This window comes from Spermophilus citellus, assembly GCF_964194105.1.
Source record: "Spermophilus citellus genome assembly, chromosome: 7".
In the NCBI taxonomy this organism is placed as follows: Eukaryota; Metazoa; Chordata; class Mammalia; order Rodentia; family Sciuridae; genus Spermophilus; species Spermophilus citellus.
This window is the reverse complement of record NC_138188.1, coordinates 118,770,066-118,796,957: the sequence shown is the minus strand read 5'-3', so window position 1 is coordinate 118,796,957 and position 26,892 is coordinate 118,770,066. Positions and strand designations below refer to the sequence as shown.

At 36.0% G+C, this 26,892-nt stretch overlaps 1 protein-coding gene across 9 annotated transcripts in view; it reads left to right on the top strand.

The window, feature by feature from the left end:
- The window catches only part of LPP (LIM domain containing preferred translocation partner in lipoma), a 654,410-nt gene that overhangs the window by 397,355 nt on the left and 230,163 nt on the right, over positions 1-26,892 (top strand). For all 9 annotated transcript variants that reach the window (XM_081302853.1, XM_081302852.1, XM_081302849.1 and 6 more), the window contains one exon: positions 8,371-9,051. In XM_081302853.1, coding sequence (XP_081158979.1) covers positions 8,371-9,051 — 681 coding nt within the window. The remainder of the gene's footprint in view (positions 1-8,370; positions 9,052-26,892) is intronic.

The following is a 26,892-nucleotide window of genomic DNA, read 5'->3' as shown; positions in this document are numbered from 1 at the left end:
CTAATAAACAAATTTAGTCAAGTAGCAGGATACAAGATCAAAATACCTAAATCTGTTGAGTTCCTATACTCTTTGGGTCTCTGGAATTCTAGTGCGCAGCAATTCTTTATTACACTGATTAGCCTCACTGGTGACTGATATAGCATTTACTTTATGTAAACACTTTGTGTTGAATGTATTTTATTCTCACAACTACTTTTTAGATAGCAAATATTATTGTCCCTATTTTCCAGAGGAAGATGGTGAAGCCCAGAGAGATGAATTGTCTATGGTTGCAAATCCAGGAATCAAGCCCAGGTAGTCTGGCCCCGTGTCAGGGTTTTACAAATATTTGTCAGTGTTTGTAACTTAGAGAAGAAGTGGTAAAGTGCATCTCCTGCCTTACATTTGACCTGCAGAAATGCTTTGGCTTTCTAGTGTTCTCACAAAACAAAAATATTCAGCAAAACCTTGAAGTCAGAATAGGAATATTGGATCCGTGTTCCATGAATAGCATTCAGCTGACACACTACAGCAGCTGCCATTGGGCAGAGTATGAGCTCCTCAGGTTTCACAGTCAGTGTCACTCCATTGTTTCTCAGATATTGACACTGAATATCATTTGCTGTGTGTAGCCCCATTTATTCGGTTGGTATTTTTTTCTAGGAAGTAAATGTTTTTTTTCTATATCCATATCTTGATCAATAGGAAAATTATAGATAGACCGAAAAGGCCTTTTATGCTTTTATACATTTGCTCTGACTCTTTTATTACCTGAAAGAGGTAGAATGATCTTTAAAATCATGACATGGGGCCAGACTACTTGGGTTTGAATCCTGAATTTACAACCTGCTAGTTGGTAACCATAGGCAATTCATCTCTCTGGGCTTCACTATCTTTCTCTGGAAAATAGGGGCAATAATATTTCCTGTCTCAGAGTAGTTGTGAGGATAAAATACTTTCAACACAAAGTGTTTACGTAAAGAAAATGCTATATAACTGTTTGTTGCTATTAATATATACTTTTCTGTCACATATGTATTTTTACCAAATGCTATTATTGCCTTTAAGTCTATTTTCACCTTAAAATTTCTAAGGTTTGTTTTTTCCTCTTCATGGCCTTTAGGTTCTATGAGGTGAAAATATGAAAATATCCAGTCATGGGTTTTTTGTTTTGTTTTTTTGTTTCTTAGCAGTACTGAGGATTGAATCCAGTGCCTTGCACATTCTAACCAAATGCGTTACCACTGAATTACTCTCTAAGCCCTTCTAGGAAATATTTTATGGTTTCATTTTTCACATTTGAGTCATTACTCCACCCAAATTTATTTTATTTGAGAAATAAGGTTATGGCACAGTGTGCTTTTCCCAAATAGTTAATGAGTTGTTCTGTACTATTTGTTAAATAATGCATTATTTCCCTCACTGATTTAAAATTTATATTGAAGAAATTCACATATTTACTTGGATATACTTTTTTTTAAAATTATCTTATTGTTGGTTGTTCAAAACATTACATAGTTCTTAATATACCATATTTCACAGATTGATTCAAGTGGGTTATGAACTCCCATTTTTACCCCGTATACAGATTGCTGTGTCACATCAGTTACATTTCCATTGATTTACAAATTGCCTTTCTAGTGACTGATGTATTCTGCTGTCTATCCCATTCTCCACTGTCCACCCTCCCCTCCCCTCCCCTCCTCTCCCCTCCCCTTCTCTCTCTCCATCCCCTCTACTATAAATTGTTTCTTCCACTTATATAATTTTTCTCCTACTCCTCCTTTCCTCTTATATGTAATTTCAAATGTATCAAGGACTCTATGTATTCATTTAAAAACTCTGTTTGATAGAAAAGTGAGCAGAGATCATGAAACAGGCAATTCATATAAGAAGTCAATTATCTGGATAAAATTTAAATGATTCTTCATATATTGAACTGGCAATGATTAAAAAATAAGCAGAAGGCAGACTCATGAAAAAGTAGGGTCTGAGGTGCTCCAATTGCACTGTGGGTAGGAGTGCAAACTGCTACGACATTTTGAAGGGGAGCAATACGCATGAATATTTACAATCTGTATAACCTTTGATGCAGCAATGCTCGTTCATGGATCTACTTGAAGGAGATAATTACCAAGTATGAAAATATTTGTGCACAAGGATGTTCTTTACAGCTTTGCTTTGTTAAAAATCCAGAAAATTAAAAACCACACTAAAATTAAAAAAATATATATATACACTTTTATAATTAACCAATATAGGTGTTTTACTTTGTTTCCTGCTATAGCAATAACCAAAATGAATAACTCCAATTCATATATTCATCAAGTTTCTTCAAATAAGCTGAAATGATTGTTATGAAAAAATAATTGAAACTGAAATACTTTTAACCTTCTAACAAGTCAACCATATTTTGCCTACTTCTCATTCACTGGATGTATTGCTCTAGGTAGCTTTGATTGTATTATATAACCAGTTGAACCTTCATTCTGTGTTTTTTCCTTTAATATTTACATTATGATTTAACATCTTCCAGGTGTCATTAGATACCTGGAATCAATATATGATGTAGGAGTTTTGAGCTTTTGTGTATTCTCACCTGCTGTTACTTTAGAAAATTTCCTAACTTGAAATCGTTTTTACTCATCTTATGGAATTTTTCATAAAATATTAAATAATAATTTTCTAAATGCATTAACTTTGATTTCCTTTGTCGTCTTGTTGCTCTAGTAACTAGTTCAGTACCTGAACAGGGCTGACTTTCAATAAATTTTTACTTAATAAATAGTTTGGATTGTGTTTCTGGAGTTTGAGGTACTTTGATTACTTGTTTGTTAATTCAATTACTTACTTGTTTGTTATTTCAGTCACTACCTGTGGTTTAAAAAAAAAGTATTTTAAAATGCATTAGTTTCTTTGCTATCTTACTAAGTGTATTTAAAATATGTCCCCATAGCTCTTGCCTGAGGGAACTTGAATAATCATCAAGGAGAACTTTTCAGTTGACCATTAAAATGAAAATAAACATCTCAAATGCTTCTTGGAAAGAGAATAGTATTAATAAATTCCAGAAATAAAATCATTAAACTATTTAGAGAAAGGAGGAAACTAATGACATTACTGTAATTAAGCTTGCATCAAATTTATCAGTTCCTTAATTATCAAGTCAATAAGGGAAATTAGGTAGTTCAAATTTTGTATGGTTGGTTATAATCTGTCAAGAGGAATGCATTTCTTCTTGGAAGACTATCTTTCATTCATTCATCAAACATTTCTGAAATGCCTACTATGTGCTATGATATTTCAAAGCCATTGGGAAAGTATCTTGAATAAGAGACCAGTTCCTAGTTATCTCTGAGAAGTGAGAGAGTATGGCAAACTGAATTGGAATGAAGATCCTATTTAGATAACTTGACATTCTCAAGGAGAGGCAGCAGAGGTAGATTTGAGTCTATCATGCCACCCGAAGGTTGAAGACTTTTAAATGGGAAAATAATGTGATTAGATGTACATTCCAGAGATATCACTCTGGCTATAGAAGGAAGGTTTCATTGATGGGAAACAAGAGGAAACACTCAGAGACCAGTTTGGATGCTATTGGAAAATTTCCCATGAAAAATTGCGTTATCTTGGAGTTGGTATCATCCGAGTTGCAGCAGTGGAAAAGGTGAAATATGGACATATTTAAGAGTTATGATTTAGTGCTAGAATGGGAAGGGTAGGGGAGGCACAGGAATGACTTCCTTTGTTATCATTTGAATAGCAACTGGGTGGATAAGAGCATCAGACAAAAGCAGAATTCAGGGAAGATGATCATAATTTAATTTCTGAAGTCTGAAAAGCATATGAGACATCCAACGAGACACATGGAATAGACAATTAAATATTTCTGCCTATGATTCACAATACAGATGAAGTCTAGAGATAGAAAATTGAGAACTTCGTAATATAGCAAGTGCTTCAAATTGTGAACTTGATCCTTGAGAAGGGGTCCTGAGTCAGATGAAAGGGATTGTTAGTCACAGGATATAGGATGACATGTTGACTGTTGTCATTAGCAGCAATTTCACAGAAAAACTAGAAAATTGTCTTGTCATTATATCCAATTCAATTTGATATAGATATATAGCTTTCTGGTGATTTAGGTTGGTCCAGAGATAGTGTTGAAAAAAAATATCTCAGGGTCACTTAGTGAACATTTCATTTCCAGTGGTTCTGGACTGGAGAGGAAAGTACCTACTAATCACAGGGCGTTTGGAAATGAATGGGGACTTTTTATTATCATGATGATTAAAGAGGCATTATCCACATTGAATTATTAGGGGACAAAACACATTTTTACCAAACCCAAGATGAAAATAGGGCCCCTAGAGAGATACCAGAAGCCTCTTGTGCCACGTATCTTCCTGTGGCTGGCTGATTATAACCTTTCTACCTGCCTGCCAAGGAAGGCCCCTAGTCCTCTCTTGAGTGCTCTCCTCTTCAGAATTCTGTTCTTTGATTGAATAACTGCTCTTTCCCTTGTATTCTTGAACCTAGAGGAGATGTCGGCTCTCTCTCTGTCATCCATTGATAAGTGCCCTGTCCCTCCTGGCTATTCTGCACCTAAATAAGCATGAATAAGTAAACTACTTGAGAAGACATAGTTTGAGTGCATCATTATTGGGGTGGGGGGTCCTGAGTCTTAACAGCTATCTTTTCCACAAATCATGTGTCTCATCTGTAGTTTCCTGGTGATCTTGTAATTCTAGTTTTAGTTGTCTGTTAAGTTCTAGGCTACTGAATAGTTTTCATCCTTTTTATTTTTTATATTATCCTTTTATGGTGCAAACTTGTTATTTACTTATAATTCAAGCAGCCTGGATAATGCTAGCTTGGTGGATTATTCTCTCCCTTCTGCCTGAAGGTGGTCTCAATAGAACCCAATAGAAATGTATGTAGTTTTCCCTTAGTAAGCAGTTTACTGTGTGTGTGTGTGTATTTTATATATATACACACACACACACACACACACACACACACACACACACACACATGCATATGCTAAAGACATTCCTAAAGAAGTACCAGATAAGAATCTGACCTTCTATAACAAAGGGCATGAAAAAATCAATTTGAACCTAGAAAAAAAATTAAGGTAGATTTTTCTATTCAACCACATAAAATATAAATTTTTTTCAGAGATAAAATTGAATGAAAGAGGGAAAACTTTGCTTTCTTTGATGACTCAAGATCATCAAAAACCCAGAGTTCATATTTCCCAGCTATAAATGGAGACAGTGACAGAGTAACTGCACTGAGACAGACATCCTAACTGCTGCAGCTCTAAAGTCTGCCCCACATTGGATATTCAGAGCCACAGTTTGGAAAGTAAGGCCAGTCGTGTTTGCAAGTACACATAAAAGAATTAATGTAGACCTTACTCCTCAGAAGCAACTCTTTGGACAAATTTCTTTCTTTTCTGTTGAACAAAGCACACGCATGCATACAAACATACACACACACGCACACACACACACATTCACACATACACAAACTCCATTCCTAAAGGCTTTGAGTGAAGGCATCAGACCACTGTTTCAGGAGCCATTGCCTGCTTCTAGGAATATCTGCTTACTAAAGTTCTTTGGGGGGATGAGAAGATTTTCCTTAACTCTGCTATAAATTCTGTTGTATCTATTCTGGCATGTTTTTGAATATTTTACAGATCATAACTATGTGTTTAAAAATTGTGTATTTTGATTGATATATATATTATATATATATATATATATTTATTGAGATATATATATATATATATATATATATATATATATATATATATAAATACCTATATTTATACATATTTTTCCCCTTGAGGTTTTACATATATTTTACCTCATTGGATGTGGAAGGGGTGAAGACCAGGAATTGTTTATTTATATTTCTTAAGGTCAAAGAAACTTAGCAACACTTATGGGTCCACATATTCAGTTAATTGAATTGAAGATTCACATAGTGAACCTTTTTTACTTGGATTATTTGGTGTTTCCAAGCATATATTTTTGACATTTAATTTTTATTTTTGTAAGAATTCTTGAATTTCTATCACGATTTAACATTTTCATTTTGAAAATCAAGCACATTTAAATATTATGCTCATCTATAAATACACATGTATGTAATTTTTTGAGACTCAGAACTTTTTAATATGACATTTTTTTATATTAGTCATTTTCCAAGCATCTTCAATATGTCGAACTCTGTGAGGTTAGGGGAGGTGGCTAGTATCCCTGGATGAATAGTAGATGTCTCCCTGTCCCAGAGGACTTGATGATGTGGTAGAGGAGCTGACGCATAATGACTGTTGAATGTGTGTCTGAACGAGGGTCGGTGTGGCCAGGACACAGGAACAGGCCAGATGCACCTCTTGTGGCTCATCTTTCTCCTGGTGCAGGCATTCAGATTTACTTTTGCTCAAGTCAGGATAATAGCATTCATTCTTGTCTTGCTACTTGAACAAAATTTGAACTGTATGATGTATCATTGTTGACCAGAGGCAAAAATCAAACATCAGACCTCTAGAGTTAATTCATCTTTCTTGACTAGAACTCCTCTTTCAATCTCTCCCTAACACACGGCAACTACCATCCACCCCTTGATTCTATGGGTTTGACTCTCTTTGATACTTCATATAGTGGAATCATACAGGATTTGTCTCTCTGTGAATGAGGCATTTTTCTTATTCTAATGCTCTCAAAGTAAATCTATGTTCTTGCATATTGTAGAGTTTCCATCTTTTTAAAGGCTGAATAGTATGCCATTGTATATGTATGACACATTTTATCTATTTAACTATTGATGGACATGATGGACACCTTTTATCTATGTAACTATTGATGGCCATTATGACTAGTGCTTCCGTGAACAAGGAGTGCTGATATCTCTTAGAGATCTTGATTTCAACTGTATTGAGTACATATTTCTAAGGGAAATTTCTATTTTAATTTTCTGAGGAACCTCCAAACTATTTTCTATTAGTGTCTGCATAACTTTTCATTCCCACCAGTAGTGTGCAAGAGTTCCAACTTCCTGTCCAATATTACTTTTGTTTTATTTTTATTAATAGGTATCCTGACTGCTATGGGGAGATATTTCATTGGTTCCTTTTAGTTATGCATGATAGTAGAATCCATTTAGATATAATTATAAAAGCATGGATATATCTTGTTCTAATTCAGTCTCCAGTACCTTTCCCTCCCTTCCCCTCTTCCCACACCCCCTACTCCCTTTCCTCTACAGATCTTTCTACCATTTAACCATAGTTGTGTTTTCTAACTAATGTCTTGTGAATGAACTCATGATGAATGTAGTTTGACTATTAACCCCTTATTGGATATGTGATTTGCACTATTCTCTACCATTTTGTAGTTTGCCTTTTCTCTCTGTTGATTGTTTCCTTTGCTGTGTCAGAGAACATTTTTAGTTTATATAGTCCTATTGGTTTATTTCTGTTTCCATTGTCTGGGAGGCCATGTTTATTGACGTCATATCCATGAAATTGTTGCCACAACCAATGACGCTTTACACCTCTGTGTTTTCCTTTAGATCTTTTGTTTCAGGTCTTAAGTCTTTTGCATCATTAAGCCTTTAATCCATTTCTAGTTGATGGTGTAAGGGTCCACTTTCATTTCTTTGCTCATGGATATCCAGTTTCCTCGATTCCTGTTTAAGAGATTGCACTTTCCCCAGTGTGTATTCCTGGTTTGTCTTTGAACCAGTATCACAATGTTTAGATTCCTGTAGTTTTGTGCTATATTTGAATTGTAGTTCATCCAGCCTCATTCTTGATTCTCAATATTGATTTGGCAATTCATGATCTTTTACGGCTCCATTTGAATTTTAGAATTTTTTTTCTATTTCTATAAAAATGTTATTGGGATTTTGATAGTGATTATAATGAATCTATATATAATTGTAGTTAGTAAGGACATTTTTGGCACATTAAGTCTCTCAGTTTATGAACACATAATTTCAACAATGTTTTATAGTTTATAGTATATACATATGTAATTTACCATATTAAGTTTATTCCTGGGTGTTTTCTTAATTTTTATGCTATTATAAATGGACTTATCTCCTTGATTTCCTTTTTTAATTGTTTACCGGTAGTGCAGAGAATCACAACTGATCTTTGCATTAATCTCTTTGAGGGTAGGACCATGCCTTATTTGTATTACATATCTTAAATCATAAATAACAGTAAGTTATTAATTTAATATTTAATAATTTATAGATTTTTATTCTGTTTCATTGGTGATAATCTTTGCCATTTTTTCTTCTCTCTCTGTCTCTCTCTCTCCCTCTCCCACTCCCTCCCTCCCTCCCTCCCTCCCTCTCTTTCTTTAGGGCTCTACTAGTACAACAGCCTCTCCTCCAGTCTCTACTCCTGTCACAGGACACAAGAGAATGGTCATCCCAAACCAACCTCCTCTTACGGCAACCAAAAAGTCTGCAACAAAGCCACAGCCTGCACCCCAGGCTGGCCCCATCCCTGTGACTCCAATTGGAACACTCAAACCCCAGCCTCAGCCAGTCCCAGCCTCCTACACCACGGCATCGACCCCTTCAAGGCCTACCTTCAATGTGCAAGTGAAGTCAGCCCAGCCTAGCCCTCATTACATGGGTGGCCTTTCATCTGGACAGATTTATGGCCCAGGGTCCCATGGCTATAACACTCAGCCAGTCCCTGCCTCTGGGCAGTGTCCACCTCCTTCAAGCCGGGGAGGCACAGATTATGCATATGTTCCACCTCCAGGACCTCAACCCGAGCCTGGGTATGGCTATGCCCCCAACCAAGGACGCTATTTTGAACCCTATTATGGAGGAGGGTCTGCCTATGGGGGCAGAAATGACTCCGATCCTGCCTATGGTCTGCAAGGTCACCCAAATACTTGGAAGCGAGAACAAGGGTATGCTCCTCCTGTGATGGGGAACCAGAACCCTGATGGGATGTATCCAGTCCCTGGTTCCAAGAAGACCTATATCACAGATCCTGTGTCAGCCCCCTCGCCACCACTGCAGCCAAAGGTAAGAAATTCATGAACACAGTGATGGGGAAAAGGTGGGCCTCACTTAGTACACCTTCACCAGAAGGCAAAGCTGATGGCCAAAGTGCACAGGCTACTCTGTTGTTTCTTTAGCAAATACAATCCCAGGGATGAGAGTAAAGTAGGAAGGAGAGAGATTTTATTTGCAAATATGTCATCAGTGGGGCTACTGTATAGTAGCAGGTACAACTAATTGCTCCTTCTTAAAGTATATCATCTCCCCAAAAGCCACATCAACCATAGTATCTCAGGAAAATCTGTTTTTGCAAAGAGAGAGAAAATTATCTTCCTGTACATCAAAACATGTCTCTTTGGAGCAGGAATTTCCTCACACAAGTTCATTTGCTTATATATTAAATAAGCATGCATCATCTTACACTTTAGCAGATAGAAAACATTCCCAGATCTATAAGTGGGAAGTGTGCAGGGTAGACTTAAGGTGAGCTGCTATTGGGCTGTGCCCATGTGTTGGCTCCACAGTGGCTGCAGGAGTAGAACAAGTGGCCAAGGACTGAGGAGATGGCCGAGGCCAAAAGAATTTCAGTAAGGCAGACACCTCAGAGTTTACTCAGAGAAGCTGCAGCACAGCAGAACTGGTCTGTTGCCCCTTGTTTATTCACATGACTGATCCTCCAAGAAAAATCTCACTTTTCACCCTTTAACCCACGAATGCTTAAAAATCCTTTATGAATACTAGTTATCTTCTGCTCCTTGACCTTTTTAGTCAGAGCATTCAATTTCTTCCTCTTTCTACATAAGGCATAATACTCAACATCCCACTGACAACAACTGGGATTTTCTATTAGTACTAAACCAACACCATATTTTTTACTCCCACCATGACAGAGGAACCAATGAGAATTACTGGAAATGGTGAGGCGAAGAAACTGAGCTGGCTTCCAGCCATTATGTTGGAACAGAGCCCTCCTTTCCTTTCAGTTAGAACTGTGAGGTATCAGGAATTTGAAAACCTTCCATTAGCCTACAGCTGAATCGTAACTGGGGGGATGTATTGGATGGAAGGTTGGACTATGTATCTATATTTCATTCCTTTCCATAATTTTGACAAGATTGTCAATTTCCAGACAGATCCATTCTCATACTCAACCTCATAACAAAAATTTCCTTCAGGGTGTCTACTAAACCATTCTTCTCACATGTAAGTTTCTGCTCTATTAATAGTATTCTAAGTGAATATCAGGTTCCTTACAGAATTAGAAACCTTCCTAGATGGGGCCTGTGAAGGGCTTGGGAGGAATCTGCATAACCATTATACAAAGTGGGACAGCCATGATCATTGTCCAGTATCAAGATTCCAAGTTAAAATGTTACATGATTTTAAAGCATTGTCTATTTATGATGATAAATGTTATTAAATGCGTTTTGCGTTTGTTTTTTAAAGCAGGCTTATCTAAAATAGGCAATCTGTACGACTTGCGTTTGTTAACATGACAGTAGATTTACATTAGTCCCCCCTGCCTCAGAAAGAAACCAGTTTAGATAAATTAAGATTATTGAACTTTACCTTGCTTTTTTTTTCTTGCAACTGCAATAAGTCAAGATTACAATAAAATAAAATAGTAAGTTGTAACAGTGGGTAGCAACATTTAAGTTCTAATAGGTAAGCAATTTTGCCTTGGCCAAGACAACCTGACTCAAATGATGATAATCAAAAGGAAAAGAGACAGTCTCTGAGGGTGCTGTTATCCCACTTGGGGACGCTTACATTGGAGATAATAAAAGCTTCCCATCTACTTGGAGGGAATCCTTTGATGAGAAATACTGAGCCAATCTTCAAGTGCTCTGTTTACCAGTTACCACATTGAATCCTCAGGCCAGTCCCTGTTCAACATTCAGAAACAACAGAGGAAAAAGAATCAGAGTTCATTGTAAAGCCTGAATCTAAGAGCTTGAGTCCAGCCACATCCTTAACATTGGATCTGTTTCATCATCCTGCTCTGGGTGATGGAATGAATTTTTATTAACTACTCACCAGAAATCATGCAACTTCATTTTGTTTACTATGTGAGTAAAGTAGTTATTCCAGATGATCTATTACACTATTACAGATTTTGGGAATCGGCGGATTTCATATCACTTTTTAAATTTTTTAAATATTTATTTTTCAACAGGGTCGTGTTTTCACATCATATTCAATTGAGCATTTTAAAAATGAGAATCAGATTATGTACTTTTTGCTGTGATTATTAAGGGGAGTGGCTAGAGGTTGACATTTAGCCATCTGTCTGTGCTTTGGGAAAGGGAGAAAGGGACTGATACAGCTACAAGATATATTCTGTGTGTGTTGTGGGTGCCTGGGCTGATGGGCTTTTTCACAGTTGATTTTGAGGAGAACATTCCTTTGTTCAACTGCACCTGGACACAGTTGACCTTATTTTCTACATATTGACTCTATTTGGCTTAATGATGTAACTACTTGCATGAGAAATGAGCTCCTAATTCTTATCCTAGTTCTTCCTTGATATTCCACTTTCAATTTGAGGAAAACTTTTAGACCTCTTTATTTGCTTTCAACCTCAGTAAAGTGGAACGTCATCTTCACTAATTAATTAATAATTGCAAAAGGGCTTGGAAATTTCTGAGGGCTAAATAATTGCCAAGTTAGGGCTATTAGCTTTTCCACTGGCTTTTATTTATTTCTTATTTTTTTTGATCACTGATGGAAAAGTTACCTTTATATCTGGAAACAGTGATACTTTATAAAATTGCAAATTTCTGGGGAAGTTGGCATTAAACCCACTGAAGAAAAATTAAAAATGATATATTGGAAATAAGCTGCTTTACTGTTCTTACATTGTAGTGCATACAAAAGAAGAGAAAGAAGAAGGGAATGGGGAGAGAGAAAAAGGAAGAAAGATAAAATCAGAACCTACAAGGATTAGGGGACCAGGATTATATCTGTGTTCCCATAATGTGCTGAGCAGTGAATTTGCATGGTGCAGTAGGCCATAATGTGTTTCCTGTACCATCTGAACTGAGTTCCTTGAAAAATGTTGTTATAAGCAAGTCTTTATAAGGGAAAAATGTTGCCTTCTGGCTGGAAATCCTCTTAAAGATACAGTGGAATCTTTTCTCTCTGCTGAGTTAGAAAAGCTAATATATTAACTCTATGCTTCTGTATTATTCACCGGATTTTTGTCCCATGCATTATTTTCACATCTCTGTGAGGTAAGTTATGTAGTTTCTTCAATATTCAGAGAAGGTGACTTATGTTAAAAGTGCCAGAGCCAGAACCTATTGACCAGTCATGATTCCAAGCCCACAGTAGCAAAGCACCTTTAGACCCTTTTTCTTATCTTAAAACAGAATCTAGGTCAACCTCAGCTGTGTTACAGGAGCAGATATTTGCCACATAGTACATGAAAACAGTGTTATGCTCACACTACAGAAGTTGGTGAATTTATCCCACCTATGGAGGTTATGTTAAATTCTAAAATCATCTATTATTGAAATTTCCTTGAAGGCATCCTTCAGGATACTGAGACCTTAAAGGTCCTCAAACCATCTCTCTGTCTAGCATAAAATGTTTCTCCTCAAAAGTGAGAATAGATCATTTCTTTTCATTTAGATTTGAGGTTTGAGGAATATTTAATGGTTCAGAGAAGAGGAACTGTGAGGGTCAGTATTGAAGAGACACCTATATTTGGGGGTGTTGATATAGTACCATTTCAGACATTCCAGTAACATCAGGGTGCTTAAGTTTCTTATAATGACATGTATATTGGGTGCACTGAAAAGACATTGCTGGCATTTTAAAGAGAACCTTTTTGATAGCATTCCCTGTGCTAAATATTTTGCAATAGGGATGGAGATACACACACACACACACACACACACACACACGTGTGTGTGTGTGGATATACATATAAATGTACCCACACCTCATGTCAGTTGCCAATATCTGATCATGTGTGAAGATGAGAATGGAAGACATGGCTCAAAGAGGTCGGTGACAATATTTTGTAATTCCTCTTTGGACAGAACTTTTCAGTTAGTGTTCCTCCTAAATGTCTGTGAATATTAAACATAGGCAGAACATTTTATTTCTATTACTGATGAAGATTCAAAAGCTCAGGAATGAGATTATCCACTTAAGGTCACATGTTAAATTCCTGGGAGAGCCACAATTCCAAATCAGGACTTCCAAAGATGGTCCTTATGTTTTTTTTTTTTTCCTTTGCAATCCCCTGGATCTTAGTATCTTTGAGTATTTGGGTGGCAGGAGCTCCATATCAGCACCATTGGATGTGGCTCTGGTATGGTCATGACACAAGTAGACATGGAAGTAAGCTTAATGAAGATGAGATTTAGGTTGGAGGGGAGGATGATTTTTAGATCTGGATCTCCTCTTCACTCTTATACACATGAGATTAATTCCCAAATTCTTTTAGTTTCCACCATGTCTAAAATATAATTCTCTTGTCCACTTCCTATTGAATTCAGTTCTCATTTCTCACCCATGCTTTTGGGATGGCTTCTTATCAAGTATCTCTTCCTATAGCCACTTTTCACCCCCATTTATCTTACACCTACTGTCAGATTAATTAGTTGTATTACTGGTGCTGCCCTTAGCATTAATTGCCCTTTTCAGAAACCTCAAGAAGCTGTCTCCAGTTACATTGACATACAAGGAAGACATTGAAACTCCTACTGGCTTTCCAGTTTTATCTCCCCCTTTGAGCATCTAGGCTTCCAGTTGATAAGTTATATTTTTTGTTAGTTCTCTCTATAGCTTTGCACACTAAGCTCTTTCTTGGTATGCTTTCTCTGTCCTCCCCCAAGTGAAGAAAATATTTGCACATTCAAATGTGACCCATGAAGTCCCAAGTAAAGTGTTAATCGTTCTCATGAAGACTTTTCATCTTCTTAAAATCAAGTTGCACATTATTTCTTGTTCTTTTTTTGGAAGTTTTTATACTCTTATTATACTACCATCATTTATGTAACCATTTTCCATCAATGTATGCCCCAAAGTCAGTTTAACTCCAAGTTTCAGATAGTATCTGAAACCTTTGTGTCCCTCAGAGTAACTAATACAGAGAATTATTATTAATTTTTATTATTTTAGCTCAAATACTACTACTACTACTACTACTTATTATTATTATTATTATTATTATTATTATTATTATTATTATTATTATTTGATGCTTAAATTCCTTTAAGTATATTCACTAAACAAGTATATTACTATTAAGACATTATTAACATGTTAATACATTCTTTTTTTATATGTATTTTTTTAGTTTTAGGTGGACACAATATCTTTATTTTATTTTTTTAATGTGGTGCTGAGCATCGAATACAGTGCCTCATGAATGTGAGGTGAACACTGTCCCTCTCAGCCACAATCCCAGCCCCAGTACATCCTTAATGAATATGCTGAGAGAAATTTCCTTTGCCATCCTAAAATAAGTAATACTAGGTTGTTCAGCAAAAATGTAAATCTGCTCAATACTCAAAGTAGCTAGATTAATTTTCATACATACACAGAATCTTTTTCACTTTGTATCCCTTCCCCTTCTATATTTATAGAATTAGTTGATTCATATTATTGAGATTTGATTTCATGTAATAAAAGGTGTCCATTTTAATGGAATAACTTGGGGCAAAGGCATGTATCTGTGTAACTCTCATTATAATCAAGACATGGAAGATTTAAACTACCACACAGAACTCTCTTCTGCCTTATGGTAAATTCCTTCTACCTTTAACCCCAGGCAACCGTTCTTGTTTTCCAACAATTCAGATTCTTTTTTTTTTTTTTTTGGCTATTCTAGAATTTCATTTAAGTGGAATCCTATAACATACATCTTGCTTCTGTTTTTTTTTTTTTTTTTCAACTCACTGTACTTGAGATGGGTTCACATCATGTGTATCAAGAGTTCATTTTTATTTCTAAGCAGTGTTCCATTGTATAGATACACTACCCTTTCTTGACAGTTCACCTGTATGAGGGGATTATTTTTTCCCACTTTGAGTCATAAGTAAAATTTTTCTGAACATTTATGTACAAGTCTTTGTATATACATACTTTCATTTTTCCTGAATTAAATAGTTTTAGTCAACTTTTTCTCCACTGTGACCAAAAAAACCTGACAATAAACATTTAAAGGACGAAAAGGTTATTTGAGGGTTCACAATTACAGAAGTCTCAGTCCATAGATGACCAATCCCATTGCTCTGGGTCTGAGGTGAGGCAGAACACCATGGTGAAAGAATGTGATAGAGGAAAGTAGCTCAGGACATAGCACCAGGAAGCAATAAGAAAGAGAAAAAGACTGCAGACCAGGAACAAAATATATACCTACCTACTTACAGTTACCACCCAGTTAATCTCTATTTGTGAATTAATGAACTGATCAAGTTAAGTCTCTCATAACACAATGAGTTCACCTCTGAAATTTCCTGCATTGTCTCACACATGAGGTTTTGGGAACATCACCTATCCAAACTATAGCATAAATATAAGGATGGAGGGCTAGGGATATATGAATTACTTGCCTAGCCAGCTCAGGTCCCTGTGTTCAATCCATAGCACCACAAAAACAAACAAAGGAAAAACAAAACAAAACAAAACAAAACAAAACAAAATACAAGAAAAGCCACAACTCAACATTTTACATCTTATCAGTATGTATGAGAGGAGACTGGGATCAGGTTCAGTTAGTTTTTCCCTGATTCTAATAGTACCTGGTATTATCAGTCTTTTAGCCATTTTCATGGTATATGATTACATCTCATTGTGGTGCACATTTACATTTACCTTTTGAATAATTATGTGGAACATCTTTCATACATGTATTGGCCATTCATATACTCCCCATTTTTAAAATATTTTTTTCTTATGATATTTATAGGAGTGCTTTCTATATTCTGAATAAGAGTCTTTAGACAAATGCATTAGCAATATTTTTTCTTCATCTGTAACTCAACTTTTCATTGTCATTATTTTGGTTTTGAAGGAGCAGGCAATTTTAATTTTGGTGAAGGTCAATTTAATACTTTGTCTTCAAAAGTTTGTACTTTGTATTTCTTAAGATATTTGCCTGTGTGAGGTACCAAAGTTTTATTCTCTTCTTATATGTTTTAAAATGTAAATTTAAGTTTGTGATTCACTTCAAGTTAATTGAGTGCCTGATTTGGAATAAGTGTCAAAATTCATTTTTTCCCAATGGTTCTTTTTTTTTCCCTAATGTAATTGGATGGAATACCTCTATTCTCTCTTTGATCACCTAGATACCTTTGACAAAAGTTAATTGTGTGTGTTTGTGTGGACTTTCCCATTTCATCACATATATATATATATATATATATATATATATATATATATATATATATATATATATATATAATATATAAATCTCCATAAGTCAATGTCACACTATTTCAATCACTCACTTTTCTGTACATTTTGAAATCAGGCAACAAAAGTACATTATCTTTATTCTCTTTCAGAAGAGAACTTTGTTCTAAGTCCTTTTCATTTCCACATAAATTTTATCATTAACTTATCTTTTTCTGTAAAATAGCCTGTGGTGATTTTGACCGAGTTTGTGTTGAATCTAGATCAAATTGAAAACAGCTTATAACTTAACAACATTGTTTGCCAACTCATGCATATGGTATATCTTTAGTTTACTTATGTCTTCATTAATTTCTTTCAATGATGTATTAAAATTTTGTAATTTTTAAAATTACCTTAAGCATTTAATATTTTTGTATGCTTTTAGAAATGGTACCTTAAAATTTTGCTTTGCAAAAAAATATTATTATTATGGAGAAATACAGATGAATTTTTGCATATTGATCTGCATCATGTGCCCTTGTTGAACTTAATACTTCTATTAGCTTCTTTATGATTTCTTAGTCTCCTCTTCTACCTGATCATTTCATCTGCAAAAAATTTATCTTTATTTTCTTTATGGATAACTGTCTCTCCATTAATTAACTTCCTATATTTAAAATATTTACTTCCTAACTGAAGAAATGGTATTTTTTAAATTTGTAAACTAGAAAAAATAAGATCCTCTATTCTCTATATCCATAGACTAACCTATAGAAATTGTCAGACATATAAACAATGTGCAGTATCACTAGGTAATATACCCTTAGATGAAAAAACAAATTGAGGCCTGAATAGCTGTGAAAAGTAAATATATATATATATATATATATATATATATATATATATATATATATATATATAATTGGTAAGTGGAACATTTGAGTAGGAAACAAACTCTTCTTTCTATACCACACAGTTCTTCTCAGCATTGCTTAAGAGTAGTCTGACAAGTGAAATGAATAGTAAATGGCCTTTAAAAAGTAGAATATTAATATTGCCAAAATGATCTTTGTGTGTGTCGGGGGAGGGTGTAACTAGGGATTGAACTCAGGGGCACTTAGACTTCTGAGCCACATCCCCAGCCTTATTTTGTATTTTATTTAGAGACAGGGTCTCACTCGTTTAGTGCCTGGCTTTTGCTGAGGCTGGCTTTGAATTAACTATCCTCCTACCTCAGCCTCCCAAGCTGCTGGGATTACAGGCGTGGCCCACCACGCCCAGCTACCAAAATGATCTTTTCTCCTAGCTTTGTACATAACTCCATATTCATTTTTGTAAGGACTCTTGATAGTAGAAAATGGCTCCTATTCTAATGTTCTTTGTGCTATCTCACAGTTACTCCTATGAAAAATATTTTCTTAGGTTCTCTAAGATTTTGATTTATTCCATAATCTCTCCCTACTGATTTTAAATGTTATCAGGATAGATATCCCAGGACACTAAGAAATGTCTGTAAATATTATTTGTCTGATATTTTTCATATTTGGAGGTTAAGAAACATCCCAGTTTCCCCTTGTATTTGAAATTTTAAATAAATAATTTTAACTGAAGATTCTGGTAATTTTTAAAATTTTTACAGAGTAGAGAACTCACTTCAACTTAATCAGTTTGGTCTTTGTTTTATTCCATTTTCATCGTAAAACAACTACCTTACTTACTGATCGTTCCCTTGAGGAGTCTTATTTCCTCGTTGCCCAGCTGCAGACATTCATACTGTCCTATTTCAGATGAGAGGATATAGTTGTTCTCATCTCCAGTAAACAGAAATTTGACCTTTATTAGTATATAATGTCAGTGATGAAGAGAAAATCTTTGACATACTTTGCATGCAGAATCTTAGAAAGTTTCCTGTAGCAGACATCAAAATATTTTCGACTAGTACAAATCCAAAAATGTCATTGTCCCAGAAACAAAGATTTGATTGTGATTTTAGCTCTTTGGTTTTGTGAAAGATGGAAAATCCAACTTTTACAAAGAGTCTTAGCAAATAATATCGTATTTATTCTAGTTCATCTTGGAATTCAAGGAATGTTCTTTAGAAAATACAGATTGGTTTGTTTCAGAAGGTTGCTTACTTAAAATAACATTTTGAAATGTATAATAACAACATAGAACATTTTTATAATCGTATACAAAATTCACCAAGTACTTTGATATATGGTGAAAACTCTACCATATGTTCAAGAGGCAGCTTTTTTAAGATCTCACCACCACCGAATGCCCAAGGGAGGATGAGAACTTAGGTTCTCACTAAGACCACCCCGGTGTTCCTCTGCTCTGCGACTTGCCTCTATTCCTGTCTCTGTTTATATGTGTTCACTCACTGTACAGTTGGCCAGACATACACTACCCCTTTTGCCCAGCCAAGTTTAGAAAATAAAAAAAAAAATTAGAGTTATGTTTCTGGAACAAAATATTTATTTTAATATTATTCAAAATCAAAGATTTAGTAAATGTTACATTAAGAAATAAGGATGTGAAACTATAAATCCAAATTCAAGTTCATAGGCACCATTTTATTCAATCTTTATGAATATTTGGCATATTTATAAGTCCTCAAAAACAGATACTGTCTATTTTTTAGTGTACATATAGGAATTATTATGAAATGAAAGAACAAGATGTAAGTGCACTGGTTGTACTTGTTATGAATCTACTAGCTATTCTTTGTTTTACGTAGTGTTTAAGCTGAATTTGGATATAAGTACTGTCAACAGTGTGTTCGTTATCGTTCTAATAACAAATACCTAAGGTAATCAACTTATGAGGAAAGGCTCACTTCTTTTGAACTTGTGGTGAGGAAGTACATTGTGGCGGGGAGCCTATGGAGAAACAAAGTTGATCACCTCAGGACTTAAGTAGGAAATGGAGAGTAGGAAGAGACTGAGGTACCTCAGTCCCCTTTGAGGGCAGGCCCTCTGTCCAGGACCTAATGACCTCTCACTAGGCCCTTCTTAAAGTTTCCACCACTTCCCAATAGTACTGGAGAACTAGCATTTAATACATGGGCCTTTGTGGAACATGTCAGACAGAAAGTAGAGCAGAGGGTATTTGGAAACCCTACTTTTTTTTTTTTTTTTTTTTTAAAGAGAGAGTGATAGAGGGAGAGAGAGAGAGAGAATTTTTTTAATATTTATTTTTTAGTTCTCGGCGGACACAACATCTTTGTTTGTATGTGGTGCTGAGGATCGAACCCGGGCCGCACGCATGCCAGGCGAGCGCGCTACCGCTTGAGCCACATCCCCAGCCCTGGAAACCCTACTTTTAATCCTGCAATCCATCCCAACCAGAGGACACAAATATTAATAAAGTAGTTTATGCAGGAGGCAACTGATACTAGTGGTGTCTGCAAGGACAGGAAAGTGAGAATTGGAGAGGATTTCAGGAAGGCATCCTGGAAATATGGAACTGAACCAGGCAAATTATGGTCCTGCTAAATCTCACCTCTACTACTTAGTCTTATAATGGTACTTGGTAGGAGACAGCCATAGTCAGTGATCTAGGCATTATCTTTAGCTACTGTCACAGTGTAGCAGTGATCTGGGAAGGTGCCACAGAAACCATGTGACATACAAAGCTCAAAACACAACCTACATACCCTTCCCCAGAAAAAGTTTTCTGGCCCCATATCAAAAATATGAAAAGAACTTTTGCAAAACTTAAATTTTCTTTAAAATTATTTGGACATCCTTAAACTATTCTTTCTTATCTAGTAGAGCTTGGGCTGGAATGTATAGCAACAGTTAGTGCAGTTTTCAGAAAGGAAAGAAGTAACGATCAAAATTAAAAACTAGCCTGCTTCTTGAAGAATATTTTCTCCCTCCTGTTTCTCCAAGCCTGGTAAACTCCTATTTAACTCTGGTATGAACCTCTTAGAGAAGCTTAGCTGTTCACCAAATCCCTTTATTATTAGTTTATCTTTTCTCTGGATTTCTTGTGTACATTTTTATTCTTTTATGATAATATATACAATATTATATACTTTTAATGAGTAATATTTTTATTGAGATCATTGAACATCATAGGATTTATCCTTTTAAAAGTATGCAGTCAAATTTTATTTTAGGATATTAGAAGAGTTGTGTAACCATCATCACAATTTCCTCACTCCAGAAAAAGACCACATATCCATTAGCAATCACTTTCCATTTTCTCCAAACCCTCTAAGTGTAGGTAACCACTAATCAACTACGTTTTTAATCTATATATTTACGAATTTGGGGCATTTCAAATCAGACAATATATTGTCATATGTGACTGGATTCTTCACTGCCTAATGTTTTCCAAGTTTCATCCATCTTTTAGTATGTGTGAGTACTTCATTTCTTTTTCTTTTTCTTTTTGAATAATACTTTATTGCATAGAACTTAGACTGCTTTCCAAAGGAGCAACATAGTTTATAACACTACATTTCCTATCTGCACTTGTATGAGAGTCCTAATTCTGCGACATATTTCCCACCCCAGTTAATTTTAATCATGTTGTATGTGTACCCAAGTGAAAATATGTGTTCTTCGAGAGTAGAAACCAAATTTATTTTCATTTCAATGTTTGTATGCCTAACATAATGTCTTTTGTGTATTAAGCATTCCAGAATGAATGAATCAGTCAGTCAATCAGTCATTATGTGAAATAGCATTTATTAAATTGACATGAATCCACAAGTTCTGTGGGACTTTAAATAGATATATTTAATAGATTTTTTTTCCAGGTATGTTCTTGATCTCTTCTACCATTCAGATCCTTCTTCCCTTTATCAATAAGTTCATCTTCATTTAGATGCAATCTGTTTCCGGAACTGAAGTTAATTTTCCAGCCTGCATTATTGTAGTCCTTTTTCTTTTGCTGTGGTCAATTTGAGAGGCTTTGCCTTTGCTTCATCCAGCCCAGTGAAGCTTGTTTCATCATCCGTGGTCAGTAATGGAGAGGTTACCTCCCAGTCTCCCAGCACTTTTTCTCTTACATACAGTTATTGTTCTTTCCAAAAATGGTGATTCTGTTCTTCCTGAAGCTCAGTCCCAGTCCCTGAACTCATTCTTGACTCTGGTATTTCACATAGCAAATGCTTCCATCTTTCCTTTAAAGTATATCTAAAACTCTCTTTCCTTCTACCAATTCTGCCATTCATGCTCTGAGCAAGCCCCACCCCATTTTGCTCTGCTGCTGCTACCCTAGTCTCTCTTCATCTTGTTCCCTTTACAGAGCAGTCGTGTATATGTCATATTATTTCATGGTCCCACTCAAACTCTTCCCTTGAGAAAATGTTGGCGCTGGGCTTCCAGAGCCTGACTTCCTGTATACACATCTACTTTCTGACCTCCCTTTCCTGTCTCCCTTTACTCTGCTCCAGCCAGTCTGCATTCAGGCATCCCCCTATTTCAGGGACTTTGCTTTCATGTACCTCCTGCTTGGAACAACCAGATATGCACATGGCTCATTTCCTCCCTTTTTGTAAGACTTCATCTAAATGTTATTTAGCTGTAGAAGGCTTCCTGACCGCTCTGCCTCACATGCTTTTGTACCTTGAAGTCTCCCTTCTCCTATACTCTTTTATTTTCCTCCAAAATTTTTGACCACCTAACATGTTATATATTTGAACCATTTGTTCTTTGTTCATTTCCCCTAGAATATGTCAGAAGAGCTGGAATTTGCCTGGATTGTTAGCTGCTGTGCAGGTGCTTAGTAAAGGTGTGATAATGCATAAATGAGCAGGTTCTGCTCTCACAATCACCCTCTGAACACACCTTATTCATGTAGCTTGGCACTGCTGTGGCAGTGGCTTTGGCTGTGAGGGGAAGGATACGTAGTCCTGGTGTGCTTCATATGTAACACTCATTTCATGTATGATTTCCTCAAGTTTTATATTCCATTCCTCACCCATCTGCTGCCACCCAAGCTTCCCAGCCTTCCCTTTAACTCATGTGGTATCTACTTGAGTTTGAGTTCTAGACTATAAGAAAAACTGTGGCCTCAAGTGTGATGACAGGTGTGGAGGTCATTTCTGATGATAAAATTCCACATCTACATGAAGAGTTATCCTTATACTTTGAAGGGTTTAAGCCAGAGACTAGGACTAAAAATTTAAATGATAAAGGGTCTTGTTAAATGCTTTCGAGTTCTGTTGGTTAATAGCCTGACAATACTGGTTATTTTTGTTAGTATTATGCTAGGCACTTTCCATGGTTCAGTTCTCTTTTCCCATTACCACTTTCAACTAGATATTATTATAATTTTCATTTATCAGATAAACTGACACATGGAGAGATGAGAGATCAGTCTGACACAGACTGATCCAGAAATTCTTTGTATTCTGAACTTTTATAAATATAAGCAAAGTCAAGTATTAAAAGAAGTCAAGTGTGAATCTTACAGAACACCTAAGATATGTTATGATTTCTCTATGTGATAACTTCACAAGAATTGCCTCATGCAGTCCCCCCAACCAAAATATATATATATATGCAGGTTCTATCTCAATCATGATTGTTCACATTGGTAGGAAACAGAAATATCCGGTTACTCACCAAAGACTACTTGCCCCCCGGTTTTTACCTATGACAGTGCCTCTTCATAAAAGAATGTTAGCAAAAATCCTCACTGATTTGCAACAAACCACCTTTAAACCTTAAGTCTAGTTTTCTGATGATCTTGACCAGGTCCTGGATGCTAAGCTGCTCATGTTCTATAGTAACATGAGGCTATTGTATTACTGTGTTCTAGGAAGATTTCATAGCAGACACAGTAATACAATAGCCTCATGTTAGAACACATCAGACCCTCTCTCGTTTTTCATCTTCCAGTGTGTCCTTGCCAGGCAGGTATGAATCAACTGGCAGACTAAGTGTATGATTGGTGGTCTGTGAAATGGAATTAAGAATGAGGGAGAGGATGGTCCCTAATGCTGAACCTCAGAGAGGAAAGCACCACTGACATCTGAGACACAGGACAAGGTATAGTCCTCCTAAGTCCCAGTGTACTGCATAAGCACAAGATCTCCAAGATCTGAGAAGGAAAGACTTGAAGCAAAACCAGCAATGATCAGGTTTTTGGGAGCAATATGATTTTACTCAATCATGTGAACTTCTTGCCAAATACCAGGAGTATAACACTATTTTGTACATTAGTGTGAAAATTTTATGTCATCACAGAAGAGATTGTAAAAGGGTAAGGGAAATGGAAATGTTAAAATATGCTGTAACATCCAGGCCATTTACATCTGAATTTTAGAATGAGTCAAACAAAATGAATGTTCCATTTACCAATCACATTTCCCATTGATGCAAAACAGATCTGGCCTGAGAGAGAATTAAATAAATGAATAAATATCCCAAAACTGTCATTTCTGAAACCTTTGGACAGAACATGGAGTTTCATTACTGGAGGGAAAATGCCCAGTGAGTGAGCCTGGACCATGTTTGTTTGGAGAGCCTTATTTGTGGAAACCAAGGAAGTGTAAACCTGGTCACATGAATAGTCCTGGACTGGTGAGCCTTCTGTGACAGTTCTGGGGCTCTAGGACCAGGTTCTTCAGAGATGCAGGCATAAGCATGCTGACATTTGTTCATTTGCTTCCTTTCTTTTTCTTTCTTCTCCTTCCCCAAGTCGATTTCTATTGCAAGGGCCTCTCTGTTAGCAAGAGGCTGTTACATGAAGAGGAAGTCATTGATTTCCATATCCCCTTATTCTTGCTGTTAGCATTGTCTATTAACAAAAGTCTAGCATTCTATTCTCAGTATTAACTGACAACAAAGCCCTACTGACCCATAACTTTCTTAATTAACCCAAAATACTTTCTCAGTGATAAGAAATTCTTTGGTTTATATACTATCAGAGATGAAATAAATATGTTGCTTCCACTTTTCTAACAAGCCATCCTTCCCATTCACATGAAATTTAAAGCTAAGACAATGACTATCCCAAGTCTCATAGCCTATGCTGGACTTTAAAACAACTCTGAAACCTCTAATTTTGGAAGCTTGAAAATAATTATATGCCCATGTTGATGGGTATTGCCTTTAATCAAATAACAGGGAACATTTTAAAGTAACATATTTTTGTATCCAGCATTTCATCCGATCCTCAAAAAGAACACATGGAAATGATTAGAGAAAGAACAATTGTCCCATATTCAGATGATGACACATTTCAGAGAAGGCAAGTTACTGCATGATTTCACACACATCGTTGATCAAGGCATCCTCACCCCTTGACCATAAAACAAAACAATATGGGCTATACGGAATGCGGGAGAAATCACAGTTCCCAACATTTTTGCTTACAGAACACCTCCTTGGAGTTGCTGCACATGTAAGCTGAAGGATAGGAAAATTATTAAACAGGAAACTGAATGAAAGGCTCAAGCTGATATGGAATTCTTTAATATTCCATCTGACAGGAATCTGCAGACAGTGACTCTATGATGATACGGTGTCACGAAACTCAGAAGCCAAGTAAATATTTGTATTAAGTGATTCAATTCTGTGAAGCACTTGGTAGTTACTAATGTATAAAGCAGGAGACCATTTACAAAGAAGGACATGTAAAATTAACCCAAAATACTTGCTCAGTGATAAGATATGTAAAAAGTAAGGATTTCTGATGAAGCCACACTGACTTTAGCTACTATAGTTGATACACTAAATATAGTACTGTGTGATTAATTTATAAGTGTGTGTGTGTGTGTGTATGTTTTTATGTGTACCTATAACTATGAAGTTTATAACTTTGAGAACTTGTTTTTAAAATGCCAGATTATGAACAATTATTGCAATAATTTGCTAGAGATTCTATAGCAAAGCTTCACGGACCCAGTGACTTAAGAAACAGCCATTTATTTTCTCATGGTTCTGGAGGCTGGGAAGTTTTGAGATTAAGTTGCTGGCAGAGCCGGTTTCTGCTAAGGCCCTCCTCTGTCTCCTTAGCTCATGCTCGCTCTCTCTCTCCTTGGCTCATAGGTGGCTGCTTTCTTGCTGTATCTTCCCATGGTCTTCCCTCTGTGCTTATCCAGGTCCTGATCTATTTTTATAAGCATGCCCATCATATTGAATTAGGGTCTTTCCTAGTGATTTCCTTTTAACTTAATTACCTATTAAAGTAGGGGGTGCAGGGCTGGGGATGTGGCTTAAGCGGTACTGCGCTCGCCTGGTATGCGTGCGGCCCGGGTTCGATCCTCAGCACCACATACCAACAAAGATGTTGTGCCCGCCGAGAACTAAAAAAATAAATATCAAAAATTCTCTCTCTCTCTCCTCTCTCACTCTCTCTTTAAAAAAAAAATAAAATAAAGTAGGGGGTGCATAATTTAGCCCACATCAATTATAAAAGAAAATGAATACTCATTTCTAATGAGAAAAGCAAATGGACCACCCTCTAATAATAAAGTCATAAAAGGCCTCAAAAAAATCACAAAATCAAAAAAAAAATAGAATTTTTATTAATTCAATGCCTGATTTTGGGGGGTAAATTTTGTGACTGTGTATTTGTTTATCACCTCTCCATACAACCTAATTTTTAATATTTTCTATAAAGAAAGTAGAAAGTCTCTAGCATGGTTGATGGAAATTTATTAGTACTGATATTAAAAGTTTGGAAAACTTCCTTCATTTTGCATAACTTTTTATTTGTAATGAAACATAAAATATAAGATGATTGTCAAACTTGGGAAAATATCCATCAAGTTCCCTTTATTTGTGAACTGTTAAAAAAAAATTGTACTATTAGTGCAGGTTCTTAAGCTGATAAATTCTGCTCCATGCAATTCACATTAAAAAAAAAAAGAAATTAAATCAGTGGTGCATTTGTAATTGTTTCCAGTATGTTATCGAGCACACTCCTGATACGAGGTAATGTCTCCTTCCTTGTGCACCAAGTAGTTCTGCAGGTGTGTACTTTTACACATCTGACTGTTGGTGAAATTTTCAGCAGATTGTACTTGTGTTTCCATACACTTTGTGCCTGCTTTTCTCCTCCACCAGCATCATCCCCCTGCTGAATGTTGTAGGATGTGTTCATGTCATGACTTCTGGCTCCCACACCATTGAGCTAGGAGGGTAGTGGGCACAGTGCCTTTAGAGGTATTCAAGGAGCTCCTTCCTATGCAGTGACCAATGGCAATGACACAAGTATGCACCATGGTGACTGCAAACCTTGTAAAAATATTCCACTGAACTCAACTTCTCCTAACCAAGTTTCCAAATTCCTTTGACATCCCCACATGAACATGTGACAAAGGGGGAGTTAGAGTGGAAAATGAAAAGTGACACACTGTTTGGGCCCCTCAATGAACCTTCCTTAGAAGGAACAGATGCACATGAGGGCCTCTGAGCTTCTTTTCTTTCTTTCTCAACCGACATTTAAAAGTATTTCTTCTACTCTTCTTAAGGTGCTTGTTTAGAAATAATCATTCCTTCACTTATTCCCTCCTTCCCTCCTTGCACCTCTCTCTTACTCAAA